General features: G+C 41.9%; 1 protein-coding gene across 1 annotated transcript in view; it reads right to left on the bottom strand.

Annotated features, from left to right (window-relative positions):
* The window catches only part of mrpl23 (mitochondrial ribosomal protein L23), a 32508-nt gene extending 21559 nt beyond the window's left edge, over window positions 1–10949 (bottom strand). Inside the window, exons 1-3 of the mRNA XM_035156138.2 lie at window positions 10792–10949; window positions 9631–9753; window positions 2177–2259 (exon numbers count right to left, since the gene is read on the bottom strand). Of these exons, the coding sequence (XP_035012029.1) occupies window positions 2177–2259; window positions 9631–9753; window positions 10792–10811 (226 nt within the window). The 5' untranslated portion in view covers window positions 10812–10949. The remainder of the gene's footprint in view (window positions 1–2176; window positions 2260–9630; window positions 9754–10791) is intronic.
* Window positions 10950–17708: the final 6759 nt, after the last annotated feature.

Below are 17708 nucleotides of genomic sequence, written 5' to 3'. Positions count from 1 at the left end.
CCTGCAATATTCGTTTCGCATTCATGTCAGACTATGTTTTGGGACAAATTTCAGACTAAGGACCAGTTAAATGTCAGTTGTTAAGGGCTAGGTTAGGGTTAAATTGGTTAGGGTAAGGGTGCGTCTAAGAGACAAAGTCTTTGTAATGTCCCCAAAAGTAAACGTGTGTACCATTTGTCTACATAATTGACCACAACTACAGTACAACTTTAGGATTTTAATTTGGATGAATGATTGTAGGTTTGGTATTTCATAGTGTTTTCACCACTGCTTTAACGCCACACCCTCTTTCTCAACACTTTGGACTATGTCTTTACATAGATGTACAGTCATGGTGTTTGTAATGTTTTTCCATCACTAGCTTTCCTCGTCACAAGGCAGTGACTCAGTTAATGATGTCTGGATCATTAACAGCTTTTTATTTATTTTTTTGCACTGCCAATTCTCAGTGCACGAAATGTGATGTGACAAATGAAACACATTCAACAAAGATATTCAATCCACATGATAGTACAGACCTCTGCTGGGTTATTGTTTTCACCTCAAACAAACCAAATTCAAAATCTGTTTTAAACGTCTGCGTGTGTATGTATGATCGCTTTGTAGTAACATCTAAAATGACATGAAGTATTCACTTTCTACTTTCACAATATTTATCTATCATATAAACCTGCTTTACAATCAAAGAAGACATTGCAATCTCACTTTCTACAACTTTGGACCTTAAAATCCAATACCTTTGACCTTTTCAGAACTGAACGCCACTTTGAACTGTCAATGGTTACATCAGCAACACACCTTTAACTTGCATTGATTTTGAAATTGCCTAACTGAACATCTTGCAACAACCTCTATTGACAACTGTCTCAATACAACAGAATTCTGATGGCTGGGTGGGAACAAAGCTCAAGTAAATCATTTGAGTGACTGCTATCTAAGGGATTTTCTCTCCACTGTCATGAAGTGATTGCTCATTGTGGGAACCGTTCTCTGTATAATAGTGTCTCGACCTTACTGTGTTAAGTGCGTTGGGATCAAACAGGGTGTGATTTGGCACTGTACAATTAACTTGAAATTAACTGAAATGAACCCAATGGCGGGGTTTTGTTCTTTTGTATTCACTTTCAATTGAATCTGGTCTGACAAATATAGCAATAAAATATTTTCACGTAAAAAGAAGCAAGAAGACTCTTAATCCGAGTCCCGGTGTATGTATGGGCTTTACATGTTCTCCCTGTGTCTGCATTTGTTTTCTCTGGGCACTGGCTTCCTCCCACAGTACAAAGACATGCAGATTGTGGTTAGGTTGATTGGAGACTCTAAATCAACAGTAGGTGTGAGCGCGAATGAATGGTTGGTTCTCTCTGTATGTTGGCCCCAAGTCGTACTTTCATTGATGACTCAACGGTAATGTGAGTAAAAACAAGTGTTAGGTAACAAAAGTTGCATTCTTCATCTGTGATGCGTGTCCAGCCTTATGATTGTTTCAGATTTCTGCTCTATTGCATTAAAAGGTCCAGTGACCGACAAGGCAACTTCCAGTTTTTCTCCTGATGAAGTCCTTTATCGTTTAGGCAATATGTTTGGGGGTCACTGGATTCATTTCTCAGCAAATTGTCAGACAAATTGTTTCTGTAGCCTTCTGAATTCATCCCACTGCTGCCATCAGGAGTTACATCATCATTAAGGATTAGTGAGCCTGTGCCAGAAGCCAAGACACAACCTCTACCATGCTTCCCAGATGAGCGTGTATATTTTGGATCACGAGTGGATTCCTTTTTTTCCCCCAACATTACTTTGGTAGGGGTTAACCTTTGTCTCATCGGTCCATAAAACTTTGTTCCAGAACTTTTGTGGCTCATCTCTGCACGTCTTTGCAAATTCCAATCTGCCCATTCGGGTCTTGAGGTATGGTCTCTACTTTTCTGATCTCCAAGTCTTCTTCGAACGGCGATAACTTCACAAGATCTTTGACTAGAGGCTGTATAATAGGATCCTACCCGACTCACACTAATTAGGTTTTACATCCAGCCCAGTGTAATATCAACCCTTATTTTGGCTTGAGAGCAAAATTATTTATTGTCCAGTAGTACCTACACTATCAGAAAATATGAGAAATATTAATGATGTTCCTAGCTCTCTGTATGTGCTAGTGCACAGTAGTGAGAACACTCACCAAACTGTATCCTGGTGCGGACTACTCCCACAGGGACGTTATAGATCTTCTCCAGGTAGCTCTTTACATCACACTTGGTCATTCTGTCCAGAACAGACATAGAAGAGAGAGAGAGAAGAACAGGGGTTATGCAGGTAATCTAGCATCAGTGTATGTGGGGTAAAGCGTGGTTTGAATGTGTGTGAGTTGGCAATGGAGTGAGGGAGTGTTGCAGTGGAGCACTTGCAGGGATACATCCCAGGCCATGAAATAACACCACATTCATGTAACTGACACCGACATAGAAATGATAGAGCCTACTTCCACACTGCATTCCCATAAACTCAGCAGTTATATTACCTACTGTAACAGACAGGACGCTCCCCTATATACCCATATTCAGCTTTTATTCTCTGGACCATAAAGTGGAGAGAAGAAAAATGTGAGTGTCAGTGCTCATCCAATTAGCTGTCTGCATGTATCGATCACACCCGGTGAAACTCTACACAGGAAGTGAGCCTGGCACCAACTGATCCGGTGGACCAGCCCAGCTGAAGTTAGCTCACAGGGCGGCATTTGAAACAGATTGCTCCGACCAGAGGAAGAAAGGCTTTTAACTGCTAATCAATCTAGCCAATTGGATTAGCTTGGTAGAAAGCACTTCCCAAATGCGTCTGACAAAGTGCTTAATAGCGACGTTGTGGTCTGACATGAGTGCCTCGGATATGGTGTGTTCTATCACCTCATATGTTTCTTTGATAGAACGGGATAATGTAACATTGTCTATTTTTCCAGAGGACATAGCAGAATATCTTGATCTTTTGTACAAATACAAGGGCAAAGCAAACATTTGCATGAGAAAATCCCATCTGTGCACACAAAGGCTCTTTGTACCTGAGATGTGAGTGATGTAATATATGTTTCCATGCAGTACAAACAATTGCCCTTTCCTCTATAATAGGCTCTTTTTTTGGCAAAGCTGACGCTGATTTAGACCGAGAACACTTTCATTTGACCAGCAAAGATGCAGAAAATCAAGCGAGGCAGACTCACATTTACAATACTCAAGTAACTATTTCCACCATTACACAGAGCAGGATAGTTTGATGTGGTGACTGTTGAGTATGACAGGCTTTTTCTACTAAATGCCAACTTTAGGCCGATGCCATTGTGAGAAGAGAGAACTAAGCACTCACTGAGCTCTCTCTCTCTCTCTCTCTCTCTCCCTCCCTCTCTCAGAGACGATAATGGTTGAGGACCACTGGGAGTGAGGGTCGGGGGGTTCCTGCATCACTGTGTTAAGAAAGGTGTAAACAAACCTTTTAAGGTTTCTGTGGGCCCATTTGTCTTGCTTCACCCACCCGAGAGGAGAGAGATGTATTTCCAAAGATGAAGCATGCAGATGTGTCTTTCTGCTCCATTTACGCCCACCTCCCCCCCAAAACCCCTGTCTTGTGTGTGCCAGAGGGCAGTGAAGCGGAGCGCAGTGACCGGGGTACTTGAGATCAAGAGAGGAAGAAAGAGAGAGTGATTGCGCTGAGAGACGGGTTTTCCTAGAAAGCATTGGTGGGGAACTGGAAGAGAGGAAAGTGGCTCGGGGACTGTAAGGTCTCCTCTGGATCATTAGCAGAGGGAACACTGATCTGATTAATGAGAACATTTTAAATCCCTGCTGCCCTTACTACTCAAATTATGCAGCTACCACACACATAGAGGTAGGATGTATGAAACAAGATGAAGTCATTTCTGTTAATCAGCACTAGATGCACATACATGTGCTTAATTAATTGGGTGTTGGCTATAGCTGAAAAAGTAAATATATGAAAATGGAGAACAAACAACCAAATGCCATACAAATTGAATTATATTTTATTAATAAATGGTATAATAAGATATTTTCATTATTGATTAATGTACCGATTATTATTACTGATCTATCAATCAATCAATCATCAAATCCACAAAAGCGTAAAACAAAGAAATAGCCTCAATAGTTTCTCAGAGCCCATGATGTCACTTACAATCAGTCCAAACAGAAGAGGAAGCTGATACCAAAGAATATTTGACATTTAAGCTTAAAAAAAAATGAATGGCACGATTATTCAGTTATCAAAAATAGTTGCAGATTTTGGTTGCAGCTCTATTGGAAAACATCCACACACATAGTGTACAGTACATTTACAGGGGTTACATTAGACAGCTGTTTTCCCTCTAACCTGAGTAAATGCATGACTCCCATCTCAGCTACAAACTGGAATCCAGACTGAGAGGAAGCCTTGGGCTGAAAGCGGAGGAGAAAATGTCAAGTTAAGCGTGTACATAAACAAGACTAAACTTAGACAAAGGGCGCGGTGTCTCCAATAGTGATGCAGGCAGCATCTGATCATCATCCCAGTATAAACAACCATCTGACTCCACAAGCTAACCTTTCACACTTCTGCCTCTTAGGAAGAATGAAAACCTGTCTACAGCAACTGCCAGGGCTAAAGAAATCGTTCCTCAGCAACTGGTATATATTTATACGCAAACACACATGCTACAAAGATTCCTCGCCCAAGATGATGAAAGAACTCTAAACACAAACCTAGAAAGGCATCAGATGACGCAGGCGATGGATTAGTATCAATTATGGTTGGTTGTTGCCGAGCAAGTTTAATAACAGGCATGCTGGCATCATTGGCAGAAAACAATTTAAAATGATATATTGTTCTGCATTGTTCAGGGGGAGGTGTACAAGGGAGATATAACACCTGAATCTGATATCAAGTTGTCTGAAACAAACCCGTCTCTGAAGGGATACGGCACGGATGAGGAAATAGGGTAAACTTGATGCCTTTGTTGAGCTCCTCTGGGACATAGTTGTGTTTGTGTGCGACAATAGACGATAGAGCAGATTCGTCATTCTGCAGATTAATTTGTACTCTTCTGTCAGCTGTCAAATGTACGCCTTCCTCCGCACTGGACTTACATGCTCCTGGAAGTCCCATTCTAAAAAGTGGGCTAACACAGCCCAAGCCAAGAAGATCATGAGTATCAGTTCCAGTAGTTTAAGGAGGTCCATTTACACCTGTGCTCCAAAAGCATACGAGAGAAGTAGGTGAAAGGGCTCAGTTGGAAAATTGCAAAGACGGGACAGAGGCAGCTTTGACAGCGCTTGACAATAAGGACAGTGAATGAATTCTGGAAGCTCAGAGACGACTGTATGCCACTTGTCTATTAATGTGCTGGTGCTAAAAGAATGTCTGCCAGGTGAATGGGTGGTGCCTCTGTTGTACATAAAGGATGTCCTATATAGCCACGCACTCAATGATCTTCAACCACAAATGATACACAAACAATATGGACAGAAACACTGAGCAGATCAGGATTTTTGGCTGTATAATGTTTGTAGGAGCCAAAAACCCTCTTTGTAATGTAAGAAAATAAGAACATAAGTTTCCATTGTCATCCTTCAAGAATGTGACTCAAAACTCACCTTTTAAAATCTGCATTTAATCTGCGATTATGTAACATAACTGTCTTTTAACTAATATAATGTTACCTTGTTGTTACTGTTTTTACCATGTTAAGTGCATTTGAGTACCTTTAAAAAGCACTATACAAATAAAATGTATAATTATTATCTAAGATGCTTATCATTAATATCATGTTGTAATAATGGTGTTTCATTCTTATGTATTAACTGAATGCCATTCCACAGTCATTGGACATTTGCTTAAAAAGATCTACAACAAAATATAGGGGTGCTGTTGTCATGTCTTCTTGTTTTAAGACGAGCATCACTTTGTATGCGGATGATTCAGTGACCATCGAGCTTCTTGTGGCTGCTATGAATCCTCCTTGGAAAGGCTGCTTGTTTTAGCAACTTGACTTGGCAAACCACTGGAAGGCTTTTAATGGGGCTGCTTGTTTGATAGAAACTGGGCTGCATGCACATTTGGGCTTTTTGTGGTGCCTTTTTGGTTGGCAGATCAACTTAAGTATTACAAGGAAAGGGGAAGGGAAGAGAATGCGGCCACACACTGTGTTTCCACTATATGCATTTTGCAGTGGCTGTCCACTGCTCTGTGGACCGCTGTTAATATCAATCGACAGATACAAGAAGTACCTGGAAGAGGGCGAGACAGAGAGAGAGGAAGGAGAGAGGAAGAGAGAGAGAAAAGATAGAGAAAGGTAGATTTGACTAACATTAAGTTAGATATTTTTATTTACTATTAATACTCAGACCAACTGCCAGTGTACTATGCACATATATATCACCCAGGTGCCTAGACTGCCCATTGACACACAGCATACATTGATGCAGTGTTGCAGCATTTACTGCAGTTTGGAAGAACCTCATTCCTTCAGCACCTCCTCTGAAACTATCTGGTCTCTTTTTCCCTGTTTGTTGATTAGCTTATGTGGACCTGATAACTCCTATTTAAACGTGTTGGTTGATTTCTTTACAGAATAAGCTGTGTGAAATGTTCTTTCATCAGCGAATACTACAAAATTATGTAAAGGTAAAGTTAACAATATAATACGGAGAGAACAAATGCATCAGCAAAGAGGAACACATTGAACGAAAGCACGCTTTGCAAACTGTGCTCTCCAAAGAGCAAAAGCATTTCTCAAAAATAGTCGTTATACGTAAGGCTGCGTAATAAGCCTCTCAGACTTAATATTACGTGTCACCTTTATTAACACAATGCAGGATACACATCCAAGGTACACAGAAAAAGTCTGTACGTACTCATACGCACAACATCAAAGTACATTGTGTCAGAGCGGCTTAGTGGTGAGAATGAAACAGGAGAGTTGTTTTCTGCACAGATGAAAGGCACGCCGCTCTTCATTGTCAGCCTGCCCCATTGTCAGGTTTGGGTTAAGATACGCACACTCACTACCTTAACCCTCCCATCTACACAGACAATACATGAACAGAAGTTGCTCAACACTAAGTATCAAGATCATAATAGCAGACTTTGTTTAGAGGGAAAGCCATTGAGGAACCTGAGACTTCGGGAGGGAAGAGACAGTTGAGAAGCTGAGAGTATAAGAGCAGCGTGTGAAGGATTAGATTATTGTTCAGGTTTTGGGTTTGACAAAAGAACAGAAACAGATCAAAGACCAGGTCACCAGCAGTCAGTAAACTGCTCACAGAGAGACGGGTCAGTAAAGACCCGACAGTTGGTTACACTGCTCGAGTGGCTCGCTAAATGACTTCCTACGACATAAACTGAGGTTAATTAGCGTGAAAAATGACCCGGTTCCCAACTAGAGCCATGTGTTTATGACGTGGAACAGAAACAGAGTGATCATGACGTTGTTTGGTCCAACAGGTACTGTACAGTTGTTAAAATGCAAAGACGATGGGAGCTGCTGTGGAGCAGGGTGAGTGTGCTCAAGTCTGATTACAGTGAGAAACCACAGCCCGGTCTGGTTTCATAGTTATTAGACAGGAAAGTAGCATGAAATGTGACTGCGTAGTAGAGTGAACACAACGTCCAGTGTTGTATTCTTTTCTTTGCGTGTGCGTGTGCATGTGTGTGTGAGCACTGGCCTCTAGCCATGCCAGGTGAGGCACAAGCGGTGTGTGTGGGTGTAAACCTAGAAATCTGATGATGTTCCTTCTAGAGCAGAGAGAAAATTCTAACACAGTACAAAAGGTTTGAGAACAATCAAAAAGACAAACAAATACTTCCCTCCAGCAGGTAGAAAGTGAATTATGGGTGAACAGAGCCCAGGTGTCCCACACAACAAGTGCCAAAAAGGGATTGGCTCTAGATGCGTTGCAAAGTGTTTACGAAAAGCACAATAAACAGCAGCGCCCAGGGTTGAGAGGGAGGGAGAGGACAGAGAAAGACGTGTACAGATGATAGCAAGAAAAGGAGAAGAAAAAAAAAAAAGAAGGAGAACAAGACACACAACCACGGCTATCTACTCCCAGGTGTCACGGAGATAAAGGCCACGTTGTGTTGTGGCCCTGAGAACGCCAATATTGCCACTTCTCATTAACAGCTGCTCGGCGCTACAACTTACCCACGCTTACGCCGCCCACCCTCAACAGTCATAACTACAACAGCTTTCACTGCCGTACTGACTCAGACTCATCAATAAGCTGGGAGTGGGAGTGATAATTGGTGTGTCTCACTGTCTCAGTGTCCATTCACTACATTGTGTGTTTGAGAAGTAAAACATAACAGTGTTTCAAGTGCACACTGAAGCCCCAGCAGCATATCAATCAGCCATGCACCTCTCCCAAGCATCAAAGACTGCAAGAAAAAAAAAAAACCTTACACACCCTTATAAACACACACGCACCCTGCACTTACCCACTTTTGTGCATACATACACAAAGACTCACACTATTCTAACAAACTGACTCACCCACACTGACGAGTGCATGCACGCGCACACACACACAATTACATAAGCACCCTAGGAGTTTGGCAGAGAAGAGGCAAGAATCAGAGTGGGAGGCCAGGCACCTGGATGAACAGATTATGGTCTAAACCCCACCAGAGACACATAGATGATCTGCCTCAAACTTCAATTTTTCTCCCCAGTGTGGGCTCTGGGCCTCACATCGCCTGAGGAACACTGCGAACCTCAGTGACCTTGGCTGGCGGAGGTAGTCAAAAGCAGTTCATCACTACTAAGTGCTGACTGGTTCGGACCTCCTGTTGCGTTTTTTGACGGAATGTGCACCGTCTTGCATGCATGTGTGCTTGCGTGTGTGTTACACACACACACAAGTGTTGTAGAGCGATCAAAAGCATTGTGCTTTCACATTTTGTGGCTTGTCCGAGTGATTGATGATTCACATCTCACTCTGTTCCACCCCACCTGAACCTCGACTGCAGCGCCAAACAAAGGCACGGTTGACCTGACTTCACACCATGCTGCCTTTCTCAAGTCATTGTTGCAACCCAGCTCATTAAAGACAGCCATAAGTTTGTAAGAACTGTCTGTACTGTTGAGGACGGACCTTTAGATGTCTGTTCTTGAGGCAGTCACGCCACCTGGTGGCCAACTCCAGGTGCACATTACTCATCCAGCAACACCGCTTCAGTGCCAATAAAAACAACTTACTGCACCTAAAATGTTAAATACATGTTAAAAATGTTTGTTCCCTGTATAATAAAGCTGACTCATAGTAAACTACAACAGTTACAATGGTAACAAACGACAATAGGTTAGAGGCAAAATATAATAGCAGCACAATAATCAAATTTACATCATATGTTAATGTCGGCCGTAGGACCATACAAGAGAAAAAATAATCCATCAATGTTTTACTGCCACTGTCAGTCTCCTCACTTGCCTTCTCTCGCCAAACTTGGGTAAACATGAGAGCGTGCTTCAAGCAAGACACTATAAACATGTTTTCCACTAGTCATGGCTGACATGTTAACACTGGTAATGAGCTAACTACTTGTTTGATCAAGAAGTGGATTGATAGAAAATTAAGACTGTAAATCAAGACTTACTCCATTGGGATTCGAAACTGGACAGTGTCAGGGGGCTGCTCTTTCCCCGGCCTCACGAGGGTCAGGAACCACTTGGGTCTGAAGATCCTCAGCTGAGGGTTGCCCAGCTGGTAGAGAGGGTATCTGAAAGGAGAGGGAGACTCTTATCATCCTCTACAGTTTCACTCGTTTCAGACGTACTGCAGTAAATCCGACAATCACACTAACAACTGCTGAGATATTAAGAGTTATAATCATAGAGAAATACAATTAATTGGAAGTCATACACACGTTATAAAGAGTTTCTTTAAAGGCATTTAATTTTCAAAACTGATTTTTGGGTTTGTAATGTCAATCTGCCACTATGTTTTTCAGGATTGACCATCATGTCTTTCAAAGGTTATATTAATCTGTTCTAGATGTGCTCTAGAAAGGTATTGACAGCCGTCATTGTGTTTCCTTTCACATTTGTTTTGATTAACAGGAGGAGGAAAACCCCCTATTTTATTGAACAGACATGCATGTGTGGACAAGGCTCAGAGCAGCTAGGTGACTCCTGGACAGAAAAACAAATGCATAGGCCTCCCTGCACATACTTTCATGTGACAGAAATGAAGAACAACCAACCTACTGTCAGCTGTAAATCGGTTCTAGCTTGTTTATGCCCTGTCTGATCATCTAAGTGCTCCTCTACTAGCCCCAGCCAGACTTCACTGTAGTGATGCTGGAGTGTCCCCACATGTCCTTTAATGAAACCCTGAAGAATAACTGCCCTGATGCAGTAGGAAACACGTGACTTGCTTCAATACCTACAGACAATTAAAACCACACGGATGTCATGGTAACGTGTATAACTACTGTGCGTGCTGCGTGTTGTTTTTAGCATCACAAGCTAACGGTGGCTACACTGCTGTCGCGTCGCTTCCTCTGAATTCCACACTAAACACACAAGCTGCAGCTCAACACTTGTTTACAAGTGTGTGAAATAAATGCCCCCCTTGTTACAATAAGAGCTACGTTCATCCACAGAGCAGCGCTGGACAGGCTGGGACTGGGCGATGCTAACGTTAGCTGGGTTGTTGCTAGCTCCCTAAACTGGCAGAAATGGTGTCCAATAAATACGTGACCTCCAACAGACGCATCGTCACATCCAGAAAGGAGAAGTGAAAACGCGACACTTACAATAATCGTGTCACTGGCATCGCGGGGCCGGTTTGTTGTGAGACATAAGCTAACGGCTACTTTAGCTGTTTTGTAGTCTCTTCAAGGTTGTCAAACGCGACACGTGCGGGGATGTGCTTCCGGTAGCAGTGCGCAGCGCGCGTGCGCAGTGGATCCGAGCAGTGCCCTTGAAGAGAGAGGTTCAGAGTCAGCAGCTGAAATCATAGAGTTTATTCAAAAAGTGTTGGTATCTGTAGAAACTGTTCATGTGGCAGCAGACTGATGACATCACAGAGGGAAGTTTGTAGTGCAGGAAATATTTATCTATCTTTTAAAATCTGACACTGAACCACAGAGGAATATAGGTTACCAGTTCATAAATAGAGTTTAATATTGGTTTTTAAATCAAAAGAGAGAGAGACTGAAATTAAGGGACCACATTACTGATATATTATTATTATTATTATTATTATTATTATTATTAGTAGTAGTAGTAGTAGTAGTAGTAGTAGTAGTAGTAGTAGTAGTAGTAGTAGTAGTAGTAGTGTTAGTAGTAGTAGTAGTAGTAGTAGTAGTAGTAATAGTAGTATTGATGATGATGATATCCATCTTTTATCTTTATAATGTAAAGATTTTTTAAGTGCTCTTATGGACCAAGAATGACAAACTCTGACCAAATCGCCTCACTGTGTGTATAAGCAATATTGATATGGACTGATTGTATGATATCATTTTGTCCAGCCCACCAAAAAATCTGAATACTGTTATCCACAGGATTCATTCAAACTCATAAGACGTTTGTGGCAACACTATCATGGTTAGAAGGTGTTTTGTTAATAATCACAACTATTAACTTTCTCAAACTTGGTCAAAGTTCTCAGAGTTAAGTATTTGTTCACTTTAATATAAATTCTGCAATTGGAATTTAATTTAAGCACAATTGTGTTTTATAGATTTTTTTTTAGCATTAAGCAAAAGCTTAATTCAAGCATGCACACTATATTAATCCCACTATATATACACCTAACAGATGCATAGGTGGTTGTCAATAAATACACATCTAAATTGTGAGATCAGTGCTGTATCATGCAAAATATCCAATTGACACCAGTACGTTATGGCTCAAAAAACTTGTAACATCCTGTGAGCATGCAATACTCCCATAAATAAATGTTTCCCATTTGAAACAGCCGCTTCAATCTCATCCCTGGATAACAGCAGAGCTCATATTCATTTTAAGAATGGGTTTCCATGTTGAGAATGGTCGGGAGTATTTTTCTCAGGGGCACATGAGATGAGACAGCAGCAGAGGGAGACTTTATCCCATCGCTCTATGGTGCTCCATGCCCCAGTGTTTGACCTCACACCCACTACGATGGGCCTGCAGGAGGGGATGATTGAAGGTCCCCTGAGTGGAACATAAGTCCCTGGCTCAGCTGGTTCAGACCTGGCAGGAAACCACACTGACACTGGACCACACTGACAGCCTACACTATGCCTGGGAGGGAAGTTTCCATCAGTTAAGATGCCATGGCGTGTGTGTGTGTGTGTGTGTGTGTGTGTGTGTGTGTGTGTGTGTGTGTGTGTGTGTGTGTGTGTGTGTGTACGTGTGTGTGTGTAGAGAGGGACAGAGACCGTGCTGGAGGGGCAGTTAGGCATTTGATTATTATGCAGTTGTTGTAATGTTCCCCAGTTGGCTCAGGTATTCGTCTCACTATATCTAGAAGATTCTGTCATCTGTACCGTCGGGCCGTTGGGCTTTTTTGCCACAAGAAAAATAAATGTTCACTGATGTGATTTTGTTGGTTGTTTACTTGTTTGTTGCTTTGCAGCTGGCGGATCTGACAGCTGATATGAGAGTGTTTGAAGGTGGTGAGGCAGAGGTGAGAAGGTTACTTTCAATACATACACTGTAATGTGTACTGCTGCTTTATATTACACATTAAACCACTGGGTTGTTCAATGATATAAATGATTAAGATACATTGAATTCCATCATATCATTGTTCATGTTTAGTGTGTTTAAGTGGCCTGTTACTTTGGATTTGTCATCATTCTTACAACCTGTCAATCAATCCAATCCAGATATGTGACAAGTATGTGACTTAACCCCCAGAAACTGTCTCTTTGCTCCCACAGGTTATCACACCACAGTTTTTAAAATAATGCTCTCAGAATATTTGTTTATATTCAGAAGACAGTGGAAAAGATAATCTGCAGTGTGATTAGTGGATTATCGGGAGTGACTCACATGGTTTCTGTCTTTAAAATCTATAATTTCATGTTTTGGTGCCTCCACGGCTTTCATGAGGCAGAAAACTCTCACTTTTCTACGAGAGGTAAGTAAGAAGCATTTTCATAACCTGGGGGAACAGAGCATTTCAGGTTTGTTCAAAGTGTTTTCTCAGAAGCATCAGCCTGCCTCTTATCACGCAGTGTCACCGTTACTGATCAGTCCTCCTCAAAGATCCTCAAAAAGCTTGATGATCATGAAACCGTCTCACACTCCTTGGTTCTGTAGAAAACAGCACAGTGTGCTCTTTTATATTAAATCATACTTGAAATCTGGATGCCTGGAATCATGATCTGTGTTTAAACATGTATTAAAAAAAAGAAGTATTTATTTACAATAAATCTATAATGTGGAAGTATAGAGTCCATATATAGAGAGTCAAGGCCTCGGGCCTCACCTGCAAAAAACAATCCAAGTAATAAAGTAATTTTTCAATTAAATAGCCAATAAATTTTTTTTTTCAGCTTCTGAAATATGAAGATTTCCTGTTTTTTCCTGTTTAAATCATTGGAAATTCAATATACTGTATAACCCTAACCCTCCAGGGGCATTTGTCACAGTTTTCTGACAGAACAATTAACTGCTGATTAATTGTCAAATATACCAATCCAAATAACTGTTGAGTCTTAATTAAGTACAAAATAATAACCTGATGAATTTAGGGGACTCATCAGGGGCCCACAGCTGGTTCGTCCAGCTCTGACTATGCACATGTCTGTAAATGTAACTCTACTCGTGATGTTATTTATATAAAGGTGCCTTTTTTGTTTCATCTATACATTATCAGATATATGCATAAGCAAACAGCTAACATTAGTGTTACTGCTTTGTTTATAGGAATACATGTTTACTACCTTGTGTCTGTTATATAAGTTATACCCTTCCTACCTTGCAGAAAACCATGTCTTCATATATGTGCAATATTGATTTCCACATTCTTATGACCTGTATCTTCCGCTGGGCCCATTGGACATGGAGCTTGCTGTGTGTGCAGGAGCGGTAGCTGCACTCATTACCTCCGTCAGGGTGCCAATGTTTAGCAAGGCTCCAGCCAACGCAGACCAAGCCAGATCCAGGGGGAGCGGAGGGGGCCAGCAACATGAACCGACACAACCTTCAGCCAAAGGTCCGGTCTCACACTGTTGTCCAACTCTGCCATTTATAGACGCGATTCAAGCTTGTTTGTTAATGCACACAGTTGGGCTCTTTGACAGGAAATAAAAGTCAAGGATATTAGTTAATTTCACTGGTTGCCGTAAGAATTTAAACCTGATTAATGAGCTTTTTTTGCTTCTCAAACTTAAAATGTGTTGTTGTGCATAACTGAAATTCTGATTAATGATTTGACCATTTAACTGCCTGGCCCTTGTAGTTACAGCACTTAGGGTGTGACATACATTTACACACATGCAAGCATGTGCATGTACACAAAGCCTCTCACACGCACATATATATACACCTTAACTTGGCATTAAGTTTAATCAGTTACTTTTCATTTTGATTCAGATACTCAGCAGTGCTCACGGTATGCCCACAAGCAAATTAGATTGAAGTCACCACTTAAGGGTGTGTGTGTGTGTGTGTGTGTGTGTGTGTGTGTGTGTGTGTGTGTGTGTGTGTGTGTGTGTGTGTGTGTGTGTGTGTGTGTGTGTGTGTGTGTGTGTGTGTGTGTGTGTGTGAGAGAGAGAGAGAGAGTTGGTAGAACTGGAATGAAGGTTCAGGTCTGGGGCAATGGAAAGTAGCTGTTTGTGTGACAGTATATAAATGGAGAAAGTATGGGAGGAGGAGGGAAAGCTCTAACAGCAGAGGTGGATAGACGGAAACAGTTTGGTCTACAGTGGGACTGTCCCGCCAAGAGCGGGCGCTGGGGCCACATGGAAACTTTCCCCCTCCGACTCTCAGGCAGCAGGAGGAGAGGTTTGCCGGTATTGAATATCCCAGGAAGAAAAAAATGGAAATGGTAAATTGAAGATCCAGACGTGAAGATGGAAAAGTTTGTCAGATGAAGTGAATAGAAAAAGCTGGGTAGCTAAAATAAGTTTATATACAACCCTGTATGTGCAAAACGACGCCTCATCCAGAGGTTGTATCACCAGCAGCAGCTGCACATCAAGTTTCTGAACAGAGCAGAGAAGTGGATGAAAAGCCGGGACAAGAACATGATGGAAGAGTGAAAGCAATGAAGAACAAAGAGTCCATGTTGGACTCAGCGGAGCCATGTTGACTTCTGCTGCCTCAGGTGAAGCTCCGACAGAAGGCTTGGACTTCAGTATGGGTGGACGGTTATCTTTTTTGGCAGCATTTGTTTATAAATCCATTTTCATCCCCTGTTGACAATCTGTATTAGATGTTTCATAGAAACAAGACTGGACCTCAGTGTGTCACTGAGACAGAGACAATGTCTACTCCTGGTTTTAGCCACACTTGTTTTAATGCTCTGTGAATGATAACGTCAGTCAGTCAGTCTGTTAGTCGTTTGTTCCAGATTGAAATATGTCAGCAACGATTGGTTTGACTTTTGTGATGTTTTCTACAGAAATCCACACATCCCACAGGAAGAATCTTAAGAATCAGATATTTGAAATGTTACCCAAAAAAGTTACCCAGTATGTCAATTTAATATTTACACCTTCCAATTCAAGGAAATAACAATATAAAAAAAAAAAAAAATACAATTCCATTGAGTGGTGCCGTGTAGCTTGATAAAGATTTGTACCATATTCATAGTTTTTCAGTTTTGCAAAGTAATAGCGGAAATGTGAGTTGGAGTGGCTCAACATTATAAATGCATGGTTCCAAGGTGATGAATCCTTGATCCCTGATGCTCCCTCTTCTGGTGAAAATATACTATTTATCAAACATTAGCATGCTCACATGATAAACTAAGATATCTGACGATGTTAGCCATGTCCTTACAAGATGTTGTTGCCGAATGAAGTCTTTCACTCAAAGCTCTCCTGCTCAAATTCAGCATCACAGAGCAGCTAGCATGCCTGCAGAAAATGACTTGTAAAAAAGAGTCAGAGATAGTCAGACAGAGATGCACCAGATTGCACACATTCATAGAAATGATTATCCTAAATATGCCTGATTTTTGACTGTCAATGCAAAGCGCTGGAGTGACTGCTGCTGCAAAACTGATGATGGGAGGTCATCAAAAATTGCAGCTTTTGATTTTGTCCAGCCTGAACGAAGCTGTAACTCCACTTAACCCACACAACGAAAAACCATTAGCCCCTACACCCTACACCCAATTAAAAAGTGAGTGGTCCGAGGTAGTGGCCAGTTCAGGTCAGATTCCTCTGTTTTTTCTTGTCCCATGTTCACACTCTCGGAGGCAGCGGGTGCATGCCACGCAGTGGGCCTCTGCCTATTAATAGCCGCGAGGGATGGAGTCAGGGGCAATCTGGATGGCGAGTAAATTTATACCCTCCCCCCTGGACGTTCCGTTGATGTCATAAGACTGACCTCTGACCCAGGAGCCCGGCTGCCACAAGGCCCACGTTGAACTTGAAAATTCAGAGGTCTCGACAAACACATGAATACACATGCATTTTTGACCACACTGTTCCCTTAGTCATCTAGAGTACGTCTACACGCACCTAGAAAATGCAGCATTTGTTATCGTTTGAGAGTCTAAATATGTCATCGCAGGATTGTGCACACTCATTCACTGTGCAAAGCTTAGAGCATCACATGACAACAGCTGACACACTAACTGACTAAAGCGTCTTTGTCTAGTCGGTGTGCAATTAAAAGCTCTGGTTGATCTCTGCAAAGAAATGAATGGAAGAGCAGAATCATCGGACTCGCTCCAACCTGAACATTCGGCACGGAGTCATAACACAGTCGCACACAATCTCACAATTTCCACAGATTTAGAAATCGACTAATGTAGAAGTGGGGTGATTAGGTGGAGTGATCACACAGGTTCCCACAGCCTTATCCAGTGTCTCTGCCCCTGCCAGAGATACGTGATGGATTGGAGGAGGAGGAAGGGGTTGGGGGGGGCTGACATGCAGTTACAGGGACGGGGGTCAACTGATCTTCAAGGTATGTCAGCCGACAATCTCTGGGATATCTGGTGCGCAGATCCTAACCTGCAAACATTACAACACTGTTCAAGATATTATTCCTCTTGTCTTATTTTTGGGTCCCATAGAGTTGTTGTTGGACACCAAAAGAGCCGTGACCATGTTACAGTCAGGACCGTGTTGAAATAAGAGAGTGACACTGGATTGAAATGGGGTCGACACATTCAGTGTATGGTTTGGTTTCGGAAAGTTATGGGAAAGGACCTGGTTCTGTGAAAGCTATAAGGGACATGCGTTGGTTTAGTGTTGTGCGACCACACGTGTGCAAACTGACTCAGCACATGCATTTATTGTCAAACAGTATTCCACCTTCCACCAATGGCACCGCCGCCCGCTACCCTTCAGGCACTCATAAACAACATTCCTGCGCTCAAATGTCGTCAGCACGCCATATGAGCCACGCAGCTCAATGTATAACATGATGTATTTTTCATATATCACAACACACCCTGAATCCATCACACAGCTCTGCATTGCTTACAATTTAGTTTTTTAGCATTATACAAGCCCCAAAACAATCTGTGTTAGTTTGGACACTGTGTGTAAATTAG

Source organism: Hippoglossus stenolepis, chromosome 5, assembly GCF_022539355.2.
Source record: "Hippoglossus stenolepis isolate QCI-W04-F060 chromosome 5, HSTE1.2, whole genome shotgun sequence".
Taxonomy (NCBI): Eukaryota; Metazoa; Chordata; class Actinopteri; order Pleuronectiformes; family Pleuronectidae; genus Hippoglossus; species Hippoglossus stenolepis.
This window is presented reverse-complemented; position numbering and strand designations above follow the sequence as displayed.